Source organism: Mesoplodon mirus, assembly GCF_964341445.2.
Source record: "Mesoplodon mirus genome assembly, chromosome: 3".
Lineage (NCBI taxonomy): Eukaryota > Metazoa > Chordata > Mammalia > Artiodactyla > Ziphiidae > Mesoplodon > Mesoplodon mirus.
In genome coordinates this window covers 78577641-78596036 of record NC_138978.1, presented here as the reverse complement: position 1 = coordinate 78596036, position 18396 = coordinate 78577641, and the positions used below count along the sequence as shown (strand labels likewise).

The following is an 18396-nucleotide window of genomic DNA, read 5'->3' as shown; positions in this document are numbered from 1 at the left end:
AACACCCTCTACAGATTGTAAGTGTTGCTGAAAGCTGGTATAATATGTTGGGAAACACCAGCGTTTAAGGGCCGTACAGAGCAAAGCAGGCATGGAAGGAGGCTGACAAGAATCCAGAGAGTTTGGAGGACCCCCAGAGTGCTGTGATGCAATACAAGAGAAGTTCCATCAAAGGAGGGTGTTCAGAGTGCGCTGGAATGACGTCAAGCAGGAGAGGATTCACTTTGGGACTTGGTAAGTCCACTTACCCATAGAGGTCTTCCATGACGACTGAGGGAAGCACATTGAGAGTAATTTTATTTCGAGGAAGAGATGCTGCAGGATCAGGAAGAAATCCTGGTCTCTCTGGGCAAGGGCTTTAAGGTGGCAGTGAAAAGACAAAATTTTTAGCTTTTCTGTGCCTTTAATAAATTCTTACTGAATGTGAAAGTTTGGTTGGACCACTGCCTGAGGATCTGTCTCGTCTCAGGGGTCCTCAGAAAAGAGCATTAGAAACCTCTGATTGAGAACGTGCGCGGCCCCGCCTCCAATCCTTCAGGCCGGCCGCAGGATCACGGCGCAGCCGCCAGGGGGTGCAGACTCCGGGCCCATCCGCGAGACTTGGGGCGGGGTCAACTGCGGGGCGGGCCCTGGCACAGCTTCCGGTTTCCGGCGGAGCCATCGGTCGACGCGCGCAACCGTCATGGCAGCGGAGGAGAAGGATCCCCTGAGCTATTTCGCGGCTTACGGGAGCAGCAGCTCAGGCTCCTCGGACGAGGAGGATAACAGCGAGCCGGAGGAGACAAGTCGTAAGGCCCCGGATCCGGCGAAGTCGGCGGGTGGCTGTGGGAACAAGGCAGAGAAGCGGCTGCCTGGACCCGACGAGCTGTTCCGGAGCGTGACTCGCCCGGCCTTTCTCTACAATCCGCTCAACAAACAGATCGACTGGGAGAGGCACGTCGTCAAGGCGCCAGAGGAGGTGAGGTCCCCGACCCCGTTTCCCGATGTAGGTCCCGGCCTCCGCCCCCTTCCTCCTGAGCCCCCTCCTGGGGACCAGCTGTCCGCCCCACACACGCAGTCACCTCCTGCGGGATGCCGCACCACCCTCTCCCACCTCCAACCCTGGGGAGCCCGGGCCCCCTCCCCCAGCCTGGTGGGTGTCAGACCGGAACCGCAGCCCCGACCCCTTGTGAGGAGACCCAAACCTCCGCGCTCGGTGCCCTGACCCCGCGCGGAGAGGACTAACGGTGGTGACTCCCCCGCCCCCCTGCTGCAGCTTCTCCCCGAGACCCCTTCCCTTTGATGCCGAAGTGCCTGCGGTGCTGCCTCCAAGACAGTGTCTGCTGCAGCCTCCTGAAGGGGTCAGCCTTGGCGTAGTATCTCTGAGACTGGATTCTTCTTTGGTAACTAAAAGTTAATAGCTTTATTCGTATAGGGAACCCATTGGCTTTTCACTTAACAGTATTGTGATTTTGATGGAAAAATATGTCTTTAAACCTTAAAAAAGAAAAAAAAAAGTCAGCCTGAACAATAAGCGAACGGCAGGGAGGTGCATGTGCCCATACCGATTATAGGAACCTCGGTTCGTCACAGTGTTTCTTAATGTGTTTGCTTAACAGCCTCCGAAGGAATTCAAAATATGGAAGTCAAACTGTGTACCACCTCCGGAGACCTACTCTACTGAGAAGAAACCTCCCCCTCCAGAGCTGGATATGGCAATAAAATGGTCTAACATATATGAGGACAATGGTGATGATGCCCCACAGAATGCTAAGAAAGCTAGGCTTCTCCCAGAAGGGGAGGAGACAGTGGAATCAGGTAAGGAAAGTCAGAGTCCAGTGGTAATGCCTTTTGGTCCCTGTGATGAGTTTTAAGAGAAGGAGATGTTTAATGAATGAAACTTAAATCTAGTCAGTTAGCAAACTGATTGTGATGGTCTTTGGATGTCTTTTGCTGTGTGTGTGTGTGTGCGCGTGTGTGTGTGCGCGTGTGCTTAACATCTTTATTGGAGTATAATTGTTTTACAGTGGTGTGTTAGCTTCTGCTGTATAACAAAGTGAATCAGCTATACATATGCATATATCCCCATATCTCTTCCCTCTTGCTTCTCCCTCCCTCCCACCCTCCCTTTTAATGTGTTTTTGAGAAACGTCATAAAATATTCAGGATTTAAAGTGAAATCTTTGATGTCTCAACCAGTAGTATATGTGATTTATGATGCCTTATTATTAAAGCAGCATGAGTTATTTCATGAACTCTTTGTTGTGACTGCAGTTGTGAAGTGCTGATGGCTTCATTTTATATTAAAGCAATTGTGCTTTGGGGCCAAAATTAGTGTCACAGAATGAATTTAACTGAGTATTACTACATACTAATTAACAATAGTAACAAGATAATGACTTAGTTGTCTTGCCTTAGTTCGTAATATCATAATTCCATCTCTGGCTTAGACTGTAAGTAATCACAGTAATCTCTGCTTCCATACTTTTACCCACTCACCCCCTTGCCTCACTTGTTTAAAACCCTTCACCAGCAGCAGAGTGAGCCCTCTATGATACGCCCTGCCTTTTTCTCCACCCTCATTTCAGATGGCCCCCTTGTAGAACTTTAAGATCTTAAAATTCAAAACTGAACAGACCATGCTATTTTATGGTTCCATGCCTTTTAATATATGTTCCACCTTAGTCGGGAATGTTTTTCCCTCCCTCTTTGGCTAGTAAACTCATTCATCCTTTAAAATCCAACTCTAAGAAAAAGAGAGTTGGTAATATCTAAATCTCAGATATTACCTTCTTCTAGTTAATTATTTGCTCCTCTGTGCCCTGTATGTGCTAATGCTATTGATGGCACTTACCACCTTTTATGCGATTTTTTGTTCATAAGTCTATCTACTTTATGAAGATGAGTTCTTTAAACAGCAGGGTCAACGTGTTATTTATGTTTGTAATACAGTTTGTAGTATATTGTGAGTATTCAGTGGATTGTTGGACTAAATATTTTTGACTATCATTTTTATGAAAGAGTGTGCTGTTTTTGTTAAACAAATTTCTGATCTTCCCATAATACAGCTGCTACTTACTTAGCTCGTTTTACAACTGCAGAGAATTTTGTTTGTTTCAAGAGAAAGGGTAACAAACTGGTAGGAGTTCTTACTTCAATTTTTGTATTTTTGTTTGTGTTTTTTTAAGGAATAGGATATTTATTCATATCTAAAGTGTCTCTTCACAAAATTAATGCTTGTTAATTCCAAATGGGAAAAAAATAGTAACTTCATTTTGGAGTTACTTCATTATGGAGAAGCCTGGCAGACACCATTTTAATCAAGTGATTAAAGTGAACATCATAAATAACAGGACAAATCAAAACTGAGTGTCACTTGAACACAGCATCACGTTGGTGATATTCCTGCCGAACACAAACACACCCAAATTGAGGGATATTCCACAAAATAACTAGCTGAATCTTCAAAAGTATCAAGGTCATGAAAGTCAAAGAAAGATTGAGGAAACATTTTTGACTACAGGACACTAAAGAGATGTGACAATTAAATGCAATACACATTCTGAAGTGTATCCTTTTTTTGCTATAAAGGATATTACTCTCCAGTTTTGTTTGTTTGTTTGTTTGTTTTTGGTTTATTTTTTGCGGTACGCGGGCCTCTCACTGCTGCGGCCTCTCCCGTTGCGGAGCGCAGGCTCCAGACACGCAGGCTCAGCGGCCATGGCTCACGGGCCCAGCCGCTCCGCGGCATGTGGGATCTTCCCAGACCGGGGCACGAACCCGCGCCCCCTGCATCGGCAGGCGGACTCTCAACCACCAGGGAAGCCCTACTCTCCAGTTTTGATTCTACCTGGCTTTCCCATTTCTTTCACTGACTTCCCAGTGTGAATTAGAAGTCACTAGTGAAGGTATCTCTTCAGTAAATGGCATCTTTTTGGACATGCCAAATGAAGTGGACATTAAAAATACCTCATATTTTATAGTATCTTTATATAATTAATAAAAAACACTTCTGCATAAATTACATTTGATCCTTACAACACCTTGTGAAACCAGATAGGGAAATGTCAAAATGAGAGCTTATGTGACTTGTCCAAGATCTCAAAACTAGAAAATACCGAGCTCTAAAATAGTACCTTCACACAAGTTTTTAATTTGTTATTCTTAGCAACCTAGTACAGAAGTGGTTCATGATTCATTATTACTGTTTTGTAAACAAGAAGACAATCTCAGATTAAAGAATTGCCCAAATTCACACAGCTAGGAAGAGGCAGAATAGGAATTCAAATTCAGATCTTTAAATGGAAATGATGCCATATTAAACTGGGGTTTAGTCTCTTGATGTTTTGCAAGCGAGAGTGCTTGAGGAGTAGCTGTCCTGTGAGAAGAATGGCAATAAGGCCACTAGAGTTGATATTCAATCTAGGGTGTCATAGGTTGGTGCTCTCCTATCTTTGTTCCTATGTGGAAAAGGCAAGGTTTATATACCAGGACAAGCAAGTAGAAAGAATTATCTTTTTTTTCCAGCTTGCCTTTTAAGTTCAGATAACAGGAAATATGTGTGAGAGAATGCTGCTATTCCCATAGGTAATTTCTGACCTTTTGATCATATGATGGTCCTCCATTAGAAAGTGGATGTTGGCAATATCAAAAAACAAAAGGACCCCAGTGCTCAGCCAGCTTAAAGCTGGATCATAAGATTAAAAGATAATACTGGGGCTTCCCTGGTGGCGCAGTGGTTGGGAGTCCGCCTGCCGGTGCAGGGGGCGCGGGTTCGTGCCCCAGTCTGAGAGGATCCCACGTGCCGCGGAGCGGCTGGGCCCGTGAGCCATGGCCGATGAGCCTGCGCGTCCGGAGCCTGCGCTCCGCAGCGGGAGAGGCCACAACAGTGAGAGGCCCGCATACCACAAAAAAAAAAAAAAAAAAAAAAAAAGATAATACTGAAATCTTCAATTTTGACTTTAATGTTGGTTGTTGAATGTAACCATCTTCTTTTTGTAATGAATACCTTTCTTCTTAGAAGTGATTTTTGCCATTTCAAACTCCCATACTATGTTCACAGATTGATTTCCCAACATCTTTTTTTAACCCCTTTTTTTTAAATTCATAAAATATCTTGTATTAGAAGCTCCACATTCTTTTTTTTTTTTTCAATAGGAGATGGAGCAATCTCTCTCTTTTTTTAAATTAATTAGTTTGTTTATTTTTGGCTGCGCTGGGTCTTCGTTGCTGCGCGCAGGCTTTCTCCAGTTGCTGCGAGAGGGCTTCTCATTGAGGTGGCTTATCTGGTTGCAGAGCACAGGCTCTAGGCGCACGGGCTTCAGTAGTTGTGGCTCGTGGGCTCTAGAGCGCAGACTCAGTAGTTGTGGCGCACGGGCTTAGTTGCTCCGCAGCATGTGGGATCTTCCCGGACCAGGGCTCAAACCCGTGTCCCCTGCGTTGGCAAGCGGATTCTTAACCACTGCGCCACCAGAGAAGTCACAGAAGCTCCACACTCTTAAATATAAATCTCATTTTTAGATTATCAAATTACTTTGTTTTTATTTTTCCTTCTCATTTTCTGCCCTTTGGCCTTTTTTGCCAGTTAACTCCTTCCAGATAAAGGAGCTGGGAAAAATTCAAAACTCATCATAAATCCTTACTACTTATCAACACTTGTTTAGTGGTTGTAAAATGTAGATGATTAAGGCTTAGATATTTATTGTAGCTTCATTAACATGTAATTAATCTTGAAGGTCTAACTAAAGTAGCTAATGCTTTTTTTAAAGAATTTAGAACCTTAGTTTCTATTAATAATTTAAGCTTGTTTACCTCAAGTGACATGAATTCCATAATATAAAAATTGTTTCCTTACAAGTTCATCTGTAGTATACGGCACAGAGTAAGAAGCTCAGTAAAGTTGATGATCGAACATTTCAAGATTTTTTTTAAGACAATTCCTTGTTTTATCACTAGATGGCATTAGCTCTTCTGTTCAGTGACTGGTAGGAAGTTATTTTTCCAACCTCAGTAGTTTGTGTTTTTGTCGTTATTCAGTAAATGAACTTGTAATAAGTGACAGATTAAAAGCAGAAGTGTCTCAGGATGGTCTTTTTAATATATGTTAACAGTGCATTTTCTAGTAGAGTTAGAAAGTAATTTCAATTTTTATATTACTACTGAAAATAATCTCAAAAGTCAAGCATGATGATAATTAAGCACCAATTAAAAAACAAAGGCCTTGGCTTGTTTAAACTGTGTGCCTCATCAGTTGGTTTGTAGAACAACTATTTTTTTGTAAACATGATAAACTAATGATTAAAACTTTGCTTTGTAAATTCCTGGGATGATTTGTTGATCTGAATTGTATTTTATCATACTGGCTACATAAATCTGTAGTGCTCTATGAAATATATGAATAACATCACCATGCTGTGTTTGAAGATGCATTACCTGCTGTTGATACTAATTATTGTCCACATCAACAAAGGAAATATTCTGAGTCTGGTAGTTAGCAGAAAGGAATTGAAGGCTTAAGGTGTTAAGTTTATTTTTCCCATAATGAGTTCGTGATCTGAAAAACAAAACAGATGAACAAATAAAACAAAACAGAAATAGACTCATTGATAACAGAGAACAAACTGGTGGTTGCCAGAGGGGAAGGAGTTGGGGGACAGGTGAAGTAGGTGAAGGGGTTTAAGAGGAACAAACTTCCAGCTATATAATAAGTAAGGCACAGGGATGTAATATACAGCATAGAGAATATAGTCAATAAGATTGTGATAACTCTATATGGTGACAGATGGTAACTAGACTTATTGTGGTGATCATTCCATAGTATATAAAAATACCGAAAACACTATGTTTATACACCTGAAACTTAATATTGTGTTGTCAATTATAATCCAATTAAAAAAAGGACAGAGCTCCCCAGTCTCTATCAGAAGAATATCGAGAAATAACATGTAAAAAATGACTGTAAAGTCCTTTTGTAATGTGAAGTGTTAAGTAATAACAATAAAATTGGCATTGTTTTTTAACTGTTAATAAAAGGGACGTTGAAATGAGAAGAAAAAGTTTATGTTCTGATAATAATGGCTTCCCAAATTTTTTAATGTGAAGTCCCCTTTCAACATCAAAATATTTTATAGGCCACCCCTTGGTAGTTATTGAACTTTGAGTATCTGTTGATTGAGAAAATAAAGTACAGTGAATTCAGTAATGTGCTTAAAATAAATTGAGATGGGGGGAGGTGTTTGTGGGGGAGGGAAAGCAGATTGGAGGAGAAAGACTACCTGATAGACACTTACATAATGTCATGGTTAAATTGACATCTTTTTTGTAAAAAAAAAAAAAAAAAGAAAGGAATGTGTTCCGTTCTTAACATGTAGATTATATATTTAAATATCACCGTGTATATACTGTAGAATATTTGAGAATAGCTTTATCAGAACAAATTTTGATTTTCTCATTTTAAGCTATCTTAATATAGCACTGAAGGATCACTGTAGATTTTGTATAACACTACAGTTGAAAAAATTCCTTATTTTTACTTGCAATTTAAAATCAGAGTTCTGAAAGTTATTTTTGTGTTTTTTATTGGAAAACTTTGAAAGAAACATTAGTTGAGGATAACGATTTTGGTATAGAGTCAATGAAATTTTAATGCTTAATATTTTTTTAAAATTACTGAATGAAACTCTTCCTTTCCTATTTAAAGATGATGAAAAAGAAGAGCATACTTCTAAAAAGCGCAAAATAGAACCGGGAGAACCAACAAAGAAGAAAAAATAGAAAACAAATGACAAGAATTTATGGACTGTGAAACTTTGTTGAAATGAGGTTTTTTGGCAGATTAAATTGATATTGTAAATTATTATGAAACAACATCTCCATGAAAGTATATGTTAATTAACTAATGAGTATTGGTTCAGGAACCTTCCACTGTAGAATTCATTTTTTATTTAAAACTTATATGTATTTAAAACTCAAATGGTGACTTGTGATTGTAAAATTGACAACACTTGGAAGCATTCTTGCTACCACAGAATTGGTGACATGCTTTGAGTTTCATCCCATGTTGACATGCCAATGTTCTATGAACCTTTTATAAAGGAGTATATTTTTAAAGTAAATATATTGTACTGTGAACTTGTAGGGTGCTTTTCAGCAGTGTTTGTACAGTGTAAATAGATCATGGAAATAAAATTACCAATATTACTATTACAGCATAACATTAACATTTGAATATTTGTGACAAGTACCCTCTTTGCCATGTGACATTCTGACAGTGAGTATTACCATTTAGGGAGTGCCTCCTGTGTTCCAAGTGCTTTGTGCATATATTATCTGATCCTCAGCCTAATAAAGCAGGTATTAATAGCCTCATTTTATAATAGAGATTAATTTATCCACGGTTACACAGCTAGTGAGCAATGAATTTGAGATTTAACTCAGGACACTTGAACTCCAAAAATATCACACTAAACCACCTATCTGCCAATCAGAATTTAGTCATTTTCGCTCAGGAGGAAACTCCTCTGCCCTCCTTATTTCTGTAATGATCCATATGGCCTGAAGACCATTAAAAACATTACTGAAAAAAAAAAGTCATATTTTAGGAACTGTAGTTGCCATCTCTTCCAGGTACTCTTCTGTGGTAATCAGTAGAGATCTTCTCCCCTGATTATATTACTGCACTTATCATATATGCCTTATATTATGATCATTGATTTCCCTGTTAAATAGTAAGCTTGCCAAAGATAAGGATCTTCTACAAAGAGTTGCTAGACGTAGCAAATGAACTTAAGGAATATCCAGTTAAATTTGAATTTTAGATAAACAACAAATGATGTTTTAGTATATGTGATATTTGAGAAATACTTATAGTAAAAACTTATTTATCTGAAATTCAAATTTAACTGAGCATCTTATATTTTGTCTGACAACCCTACTCCTATGTGTTTTCTCTATCCAGCTACTGTTTTAATGCTTTGCATATAGTAATAAAATCAACAAGGGGTATTAAGGAAGATTGTAATCTTAGATTTGACTTCTGCAGTCCAAAATGCAGTGTAACATTTTGAAAGATAAAAAAGAGAGGTTATATACTGCGTCAGTCTTTCCATGATTCTTACATGCCTTTAAGAGATGAGTTAATTACAGGACATTATTCAGTTTTTAAAAATCCCCAGTCTGATTGTTTTCCTCATACTGGAAACCAACATTTGAAAAACTATAAAATTTGTTGAGAACATGAATCAAGTAGATTAAAGTTTGTAGAAGTCATTAAAAGTGTACCAGTCATAGTGTTTTGTGGATTGAGGAAGGGACATGAGTATGATGGCTTCCACTGTATCTTAAACTTACAAATCCAGTTCTACAGCTGCTTATCCTCTAGGTTTACAAGTATCTGAATCCCAAAGTTGAAGTAATTGATAAATCAAGAAACTTTTTAAGGTTGAAATCTTTGTACATGAATAATTGGGATGGCAGTGGTATCATGTACTAGGGAGTGGCATCAGCTGGTAAAGCCTGAGTCCAATGTGACAGACAAATGGAAATACGAGGTTGTGATTCCCAAATCTGGAAGAATCTAGTCTGGATGAATGTATTGGTGGAACAGGTATCTCGGAAGTTACTGAAATATTACAAGATTTAAAAAACTAGCATGAAAATGAACCTCATACAAGAGAAAAAAAAACAGCAAGCCACTGTCTGAAAATCTTTTTAACCTCTTTTTACCACTCACTGTTTCAACTCCTATCTTGTATCAATCAGTTTGTGACAGAGAACAAAAGATCACTAGATCAGTCTCTAGTGGTGCTTTGAGCCTCTTTTCTAGAAGGTAGCAGAACTGGGGAGGGGAGAAAAAATACCACTTTTCCTTGGAGGGGGTAAATATTCTGATATTTTAAACAGGAAAGGTAGTTGCTACACTTGTGAGATTATTAAGCAACTACTGGAAGATGTGCACCTTTGTGAGTACAGGTCAAGCCAATTTTTTTTGTTTTTGTTTTTTTTTGCGGTACGCGGGCCTCTCACTGTTGCGGCCTCTCCCGTTGTGGAGCACAGGCTCCGGACGCCCAGGCTCAAAGGCCATGGCTCACGGGCCCAGCCGCTCCGTGGCATGTGGGATCTTCCCGGACCAGGGCACGAACCCGTGTCCCCTGCATCGGCAGGCGGACTCTCAACCACTGCGCCACCAGGGAAGACCGCCAGTTTTAATTTAGGAGTGGGAGAGAGAATTTAGGAAGAAGGAGGGTAAATATTTTGGGGCGGTCTGACTCAGCCATTTGTATCTCAGTTTTCTTTTCAAAGTATGGCCAAGTAACAGAAGGGGAAATGAACTTGCTTATGGATTGCTTCACCTGCAGAAATATCCCTGGTTGGAAAATGGACTTTCATGTCACTCTACATCTATCACCACATTAGAGAATGGATTTTTTTTTCCCCCTTCAGAGATGTCCTGGGAACATGTCTAAGTGTCCATGTGGGTACTGTAGATAAGGCGCTGTTTGGTTCAGGTAGTGAAAACCCAGTGGAGAAGGATCTTCTAAAAATCCATGAAGATTCGGAAAATCCTCTATCCAAGTTGCTTCCTTTTTAGAGAATCAAGTCACTTGATATTTCTGATTGTTTCCTTATCTTTAAGATAAGGAAGTTAGGTCGCATCAGGCATGAAGGACTTCTTTTGCACAAAGACAAAATTTGAGAAAAGAACTAAGCATTCGTGGGCCATATTTTAAAATTCAAAGTATAAATAACTTTATAGAGTTTTATGGAAAACTGGAATCAAAACATTACTGAGAAAATTTACCCTGCTTTGTAGCCATTAAGATACTAATATTACTTGGACTTGCTTCTAATCTTAACCCTTAATGCTGTGTAGTGCTTTTGAATTCACAGAGTTCAATCATATAGTAGTATTTTATTTGCTAAAAACCTAATGGGGTAGGTTTTATCATTTCCAAATTAGAGAATGGAAAATAGGCCCAGCAAGATGAAGCAATACACGGATACACCAAGAGCTAGCTTCAGAGCTCAGGCTAGAATCTGCATCCTGTTCCATGCAAAATTTATGGAGAACCTGTTGGGTGCAAAACATTATGATAAGAACAAAGGACTCATCTTCATTTTGGCAAAATCACATTGGCGGCCATGAAGAGGACGGATATGTAGGTTACTAGTCGAGTCAGAAAGACTGGTTGCTGTAGTCTAAATAGAGTGGTAAGTGTCAGTGATCTAAGGCATTGGAGAAGAGACACTGATTTGAGAAACGGATAGTGCTTAGTTGGATATAATGGCTGAGAGTGAGGTTTCCTTTTATTGCAAACTATGTACTTTTAATTAAAATATGAATGTAGCAATGCAGGTTTGGACATGACCTACATGTAAAACATATTGCCATACAATTCAGTTAGAAACAAAGCCTCACTGGGGATATTTGAAAAATGTAATTATTTTTATAGGTATCTGAGTGAACCCAGCAACTTTGATAAGTTAAAAACGGTGACATTTAAATCCACACTGGGCTTTAAAACATATCATTGGTGGTATTTTGGATTTTAGAGTTTCATATCCGTAGTGAACTGCTTTCACACCTCCATTATCACTTAGTGCCGAAGTTCAGACATTCCAATAAAAAGGCGTTATGCTCCCAGCAAATGTTTTGAATTTTGCATAGTATTCTGAAGTTTTCTCTCTTCATCTCCCTCCACACAGTTTTCCTAATTTGAGGTATTGCATTTGTATTTTAATGCAAAAAGAGAGAGATAACAAGCATTTGTATGTACAGTCCGAAGAGGAGGGAGTTTGCCTGTTTTGTTCATTGACTAGAACAGTGCCAGCACATAGTAGCACTCAATATAACTGCGAAGTGTTGATGGTAAGAATTCCTCACCCAGGCTTATGGGTGATCCTCCTGAGGCTTGTGTTTTCAGTTGTATGGGCCAATAAATCTTGAGAATTTAAACCAGTTTAAGTTTTGTGTCATTTTCCGTCAAAAACATCCTAATTGATGTGAAACGTTTTTCCCCTTTGGTTTCTCCCAGGGTCCCGTGTTCTTCTGGTTCTCTTTATTTCTTCTCTCTGGCCCCCTCTCTTCCAACTGCCCTCAGATGCCAGTGTACCCTACATTGTTCTCTTCTCTACACCGGTTCTCGACAGTGCCAGCCAAGTTCATGGCTACCACAATCAGTAACCCTGATGGTTCCCTGCACTGTATGCTTACCAGAATGCTCTTGTAAAGCGCCAAATTTATGCATCCAATTGTACATTTCTGCTTGGGTCTCAAAGTCCCCTCACATACTGTATGTCCAAAACCAAACACATCGAGTCAAAACCCACACCACCTCCTATAATTTGTTTCTGGTTAATGGCATCACAGTCAACCCAGAAACCTGCCTTCTGCCTTACTTCCTTCCCATCACGTGGGTTTGGTCAGTAAATCCTGAGGCTTCTCTCCCCTCATTCTGACTTCTTAATCCAGCTCTAATGAATTCTTTACAGTTCCCCAGATACACCATTTAGTTTAATCATTCTGTGCCTTCACTTGTACCATCTGCTTGGCCTGGCCCTTCTCCATCTGCTTAGTGAACCTCCCTTTTTCCCTCCAAGAAGCAGTTCAAGTATTCCCTCCTTTATTCACCTTGTTCTATTTATCTCTGTATCTGCACCTGAAAGTTGGTTTTCCCTATGCTCAGTACTAAACAAATAGCCAACATTTATTGAGTACTTACTATGTGCCAGGCATTGTTCTCGCGCTTTCCATGTATTAACTCATTTAATTTGATGAGGTAGGTGCTAGCCCTACTTTTCAGGGGAGAAAATGCGTACAGACAGAAAGGTTAAGTGATTTGCTCAAGGTGGGAGAGCTGGGAAAGGCAGGCCGTCTGGCTCCAGGTTCCTTCCTCACCTCCCTGGAGTCAATAGATTGGTGTGTATTTGACTCAAGGACTCTTCTTAGCCCTAGAAGGCACTCAGAATACAAATACTTGGAGAATTAATGAATACAAAACCAGTTCACTAACTGGAGGCCCAGCATTTGTTTAATACACCAGAAACATCTTTCAGATGGATCAGATTAATGTAAAAGGAAAGTCAGTGCATAAATGTTTTAAGAAGACCGACGGCTATTTCAGTGATTTAGTAGCTTACTTATCACGTAGTTGGAGTGTTTTTGTTTTTGTTTTTGTTTTTGCGGTACGCGGGCCTCTCACTGTTGTGGCCTCTCCCACTGCGGAGCACAAGCTCCGGACACGCAGGCTCAGCGGCCATGGCTCACGGGCCCAGCTGCTCCGCGGCATGTGGGATCTTCCCGGACTGGGGCATGAACCAGCGTTCCCTGCATCGGCAGGCGGACTCTCAACCACTGCGCCACCAGGGAAGCCCTCAGTCTACTTTTTTTTGGCAAAGCAAGATAGCTTTAAGCCACAAATGGTGCCTCAAATTTCATTGTTTTCTGTAACATTTCAAATTGTGGCTTGAGTTTAGAGTCATAGCACCAGGGCATGGGAAGGCCTCCAGAGGTCCTCTGGTACAGCCTTCCCAGAACATAGAAATGTCTCCTCTGTGATCTTTCCTCTCTTTTCTAGGCTCACAGGCAAGCCCACGAAATGAGAGGTTTACAGGATGGATTTGAAAAGTCATTTCCTGTACATCTGTAATATTTGGTACACGGGGTCTGGAATTCGTCCTGTTCCTTTCCCTATGTTTACCATTTTCTGAAAAAAGGAGAAGAAACAGAGGATTTGGTGCATATCATTGAAGTAAAAGTGCAGCTCTATTCCTGGCATAATTACCTGTCTCCATTTCTAAATGGGACCAAAATTCTAGCAAGCTTCCCCAGCTGACTGTGGAGCTTAAATTTGGAATTCCTGAGAAAAACTGCAATGAAATAACAAAACAATCACTTCCAGCTAAGGAAGTGACTTGTCTGCCAGCAAAGCTATAAGCAAGCCAACTCAGAAATAACTCCCACACCAGGGGGATTTTTTAAGACCCTGGTGCTAGTTTTTGCTAGTTTTCAATCTGGAGACGCGCACACACACACACGCACACACACAGAGTCATTGGAACCTTCTCTTTTTTACCAAGTTCTGCCTTCAGGCCTTCCCCTCCAGTCCTCTCCTTAACTACAAAAAGTGGTCTAAAAGACTTAGCATAGCAGTAAAATTTCTTCCTTAACTTCTGGAATCCATATGTCAAATCCATAAGGCATAAACTCTTCATTGTTTTTCTTTTAATTTAGGCTTAATTACTTGAGCTCCAAATCCCCCTGCCCCGCCTCCCTCCATACCAAACTAATTAGAGCAATTATCTGAGCCATCCTGGGCTACAGATCTGTTAAAGCCTGTTATTGAGGTTAACAAATGAGAGGGTTAATTTCTCTAGACTGCTCCATAGTTGTCAAAGAAAGATAATAAGCCCTTACATTTGTAGGGTGCTTTTGTGTTTTCAAGGTCTTTTTTCTGTACACCAAGCTGCCACCCAAGAGAAGGGTTTACTTTGGGGGTTCCAGACTGTCCGGAATCCTTGAGTGACTTAATTAAGTGACAATTCTGAACTGAAGCACTTGGAATTCACTGCTACGACATGAAAGAGGCTCCCCCAGCCTTGCTGCTTCGACTGTAAAAAAAAAAAGATTTTGATGCTTTTTTAAAGAAATAGGATTGCCAGGTAGTACCTCTGGCGCCAACTTAGAGATGTTGACTTCAAACCTTAGACAGTGGGTGGCTTTTTTTTAGATAATTTGACCAGGGCTCTGAGTATTTTTAACTTATTTAGAAGTTGCTGAATTCATCTGGTTGCTTTGGCTAATTATGAGCTGCTTAGGTTTTTCTATTCTTTTTCCACTTTTGTTTCCACTGTAACAGTAGCAAGGCTATCCTATATCAGTCTTGCTAGGTAGCTAAACTAAAGTTCCTAATTTAATCTTTTGCCCTGAAGGTTTTTTTTTAGATCACCCAGCCTAGTATTAATTTTTTTCTTTTTTAAGCCCAGGAGAATTAGTTGAAGGAGGATTAGATTTTCTTAGCATTTACCATGTCAACTAATATTTCCAACAAGGATTTGTGAAAATGTGATAAACAATGATGGAGAACAGATTTTATTTTTAGTGTTCTAAGAGAAATTACAACTTTATTGCACTAAATTTTGAGAATGTGTTGTCTGTACAAGAGTTTAAATTGGAGAATAGATTTTCAGTTGCCTCACGTAAGTGCCAAAAGTAAGGGGAAAAAAGTCCATATGTTTCATAAGCACAGAAAACAAAAACTTTTAAGCTTTTTTTTACTACAAATATATTTAGTCTTTTCAAGGACAGGAACAATGTTTACACCAAAAATACAATAACAATTCATTATATTTATCACATTGTTTTAATTCATTCTCATAACATATTAATGTTAGACATAAATTCTATATAATAGTAATGTTTATTTAAAATTTTTCTGATTATGAAAATGATACATGCTCATTGTAGAAGTTCTGGAAAAAACAAAAATAAAAGAGAAATCATTTTAGTAGTGAAATTCACTGTTAACATTTTTATATACAGTATTTTCTTAGAGTTTTTTTCCTATGCATATGTGTACATATTCTACAAAATATAGATATTTCATATTTTACTTAACATTAAGCATTATCAATTCCATTAAGAATTCCTCAAAAACCTAATTTTTATTTTAATTATCTTTATTTATTGTTATTATAACAATATCATGTCCATATTTTTCTGCACTATAAATAATGCTAAGATGAACATCTTTGTAATTAAGTATTTGGTTGTAGTATTTGACTGTAGAACTACTTTTGTGAGTAAGAACTCAAGATGGAGTCATATGTAAAGTTATCCAGTTTGCTTGACTTAATGTTCCTAACTTCTTTTTTTTCTGTTATCATTATTGCTTTATTTTTTCATTGTTGTTTTTTTTTTTAATTTATTCTACTGAGGTATAGTTGATTTACAATGTTGTGTTAATTTCTGCTATATAGCAAAGTGATTCAGTTATACATATATATACATTCTTTTTCATATTCTTTTCCATTATGATTTATCACAGGGTATTGAATATAATTCCCTATGCTATACAGTAGGACCTTGTTGTTTATCCATTTTATATACAGTAATTTGCATCTGCTAATCCCAAACTCCCAATCTATCCCTCCCCCACTGTGCTCCTAAACTCTTGAGACCACATTTAAACAACTGTTTTCAAAATTTTGTACATCTCCTTGAAAGTCCTAAATGTTAAGTCCCTTGCCAGAAGCCAGCTTTTTATAATAGCAATTTGGCATTTCTAATACATCCTCTTTTTAGGTGCTCTGAAAAACCACGTTTCCTTTTAGAATGCTCAAAAAAAACTATTCAGATTTTAAAAAGCTACTTACCAGTGCTCAAACTGAGAACCTGGTTATTTTGCCTTCAGCAAAAGGAATCGGTGGCCACACGAATTAAAACAAATTTGGGGGACCTCCCTGGTGGAACAGTGGTTAAGAATCCGCCTGCCAATGCAGGGGACAAGGGTTCGAGCCCTGGTCCGGGAAGATCCCACATGCCGCGGAGCAACTAAGCCCGTGTGCCACAACTACTGAGCCTGCACTCTAGAACCCGTGAGCCACAACTACTGAAGCCCATGCGCCTAGAGCCCATGCTCTGCCACAAGAGAAGCCACCGCAATGAGAAGCCTGCGCACCACAATGAAGAGCAACCCCCGCTCGCTGCAACTAGAGAAAGCCAGTGCACAGCAACAAAGACCCAATGCAGCCAAAAGTAAATAAATAAATAAATAATAAATTTCCCCCCCAAAAAAAATCATCACTAAAAAAACAAAAACAAATTTGGGCGTGAGAAGAGGACTGAGGGAAAAAAATAAAGCGGACTCAGCTTTTCTCCCCCACTTCTGCATTATTGACAATATTAATGCAATTAACAGAGAAAAACCTTGGGTGGAGCCAGAAGTTACTGAAGAAATACCCTCTGGTTTCAGGCCGGCCAGGCTTCTCGGATTCCCCACAGCAGCTGGCCTGCCCCACTGCAGGAGGCACCCGGAGCCAACCAACTAAGGGAGAGTGCCAGGGAGCATCTCCCAAAAAAAAGGGCAGAAAGAAAATGCCTCCTTATCGTGACTTATGGAATTGGGGAAATTCCACAATGGGAGCTCCCAGTAAAGCTTTACCAGAGGGTTAAACAGCAGACTCCCAAGAGAGGAGCTCCCTGGGAGAAGTAACCTTATCCTGCCTCTCATCTTGTCACTTAATCACACTTACATTGTTACCTCACTGCTGGCATATCTTATCTTCTTAACTGGATTAGGGGCTGCTGCAAAGCCAGCAGGGCCTTACATTTCTTGTGGGGCAAATTCAAAGGTCTGGCACAAAGCAATAAATTTAGAAATTGTTCAATGAATAATTGAATAAAAAGGAAACTCTTAGCATCTCAGAGCAAATGAGTTTTCAGGGCTTTTCCTGCCAGCCTATTGTCAATGGGGGACTGAGCAAAGCAGCCAAGGGAAAAGAGGACTAGTACAGAGCAGTTTACCAAGGTCCTTATTTCCCTGGGCTGGCCCTGAGGGAAGCTCACCAAGTCCACATTCTGATTCCTGTATCTCAGTTAATCCAAGTATTAACAACCTTCAATTAACTGAGATCCTCACCCCCACTTCAATTTTTAGAAAAAAAAAATAGTAAGAAAACAATAGAAATTTTTTATTTTATAAAACAACTAAAACCACTTTTCAGAGTTGACCATTGACTAGGTATAAATACAACCCAACCTCCTAAACAAGAAGTGTGTTCCAAGAAAACTACTTGCATGTGCTCTGAAAAAAAAAAAAAAGAGCTCCATTGACAAAGTCTATCATTCTTCCCTCCTAGAGATTCACACTGAACCTGACAGTTACAAAGCCTCTGAGGGGCCATTCAATGAAGAAGCCTCTTCACCTTATTGGCCCAAGTGTCTCAAACTTATCTGAGTGCAGAACTCATTTGAGGACAGCTGGTAAATTTTGTGGAATCAGCTTGAAAACATGCTGCTCTCCACCATGTGGAATGACAATACTCATTTGGGTTTACCCTGGTGAGGAGGTCCAGCAGGGGCGGGGACGGAGGTTGATCATTGATTACTCAAGGGGTCAGTAGCTTCAGTAGAGTCTATTTCTAAATTAATTTTCAACACAGTGGTTGAATCAAAAAGATATTTTAAAGATAAATGCAAATTAATACTACCAGGAGATATTCTCACCAACTGGATTGGAAAAATTCCACTTGACAGCACACTCTGTTAATAAGGCCACAGAGACACAGCATGCTCATACAACACAGGTAATAGGGTACAATGATCCAAACTCTATGGAGAGCAATTTTGCAAAATCTGTAGAAATTTACTGATTGACCCTGAAATCTCACTTCTGGAAATGATCCTGTAGATATGCCTAC

At 39.6% G+C, this 18396-nt stretch overlaps 1 protein-coding gene across 1 annotated transcript; it reads left to right on the top strand.

Annotated features, from left to right (window-relative positions):
- The first annotated feature begins 625 nt into the window (after positions 1-625).
- LOC309800984 (UPF0690 protein C1orf52) lies at positions 626-9944 on the top strand. The gene is made up of 3 exons (XM_082615338.1): positions 626-958; positions 1599-1797; positions 7679-9944. Exons 1-3 carry the CDS (start codon positions 683-685, stop codon positions 7750-7752), a joined length of 549 nt encoding a protein of 182 aa, XP_082471464.1. The 5' UTR covers positions 626-682; the 3' UTR covers positions 7753-9944.
- The last annotated feature ends 8452 nt before the right edge of the window (positions 9945-18396 follow it).

Excerpts from the sequence above, each read along its gene's own strand:
- LOC309800984 (XM_082615338.1), top strand. The coding sequence starts at position 683 with ATGGCAGCGGAGGAGAAGGATCCCCTGAGCTATTTCGCGGCTTACGGG. Across the intron at positions 959-1,598 it reads TCGTCAAGGCGCCAGAGGAG|CCTCCGAAGGAATTCAAAAT; the intron begins GTGAGGTCCCCG and ends TTTGCTTAACAG. Across the intron at positions 1,798-7,678 it reads GGAGGAGACAGTGGAATCAG|ATGATGAAAAAGAAGAGCAT; the intron begins GTAAGGAAAGTC and ends TCCTATTTAAAG.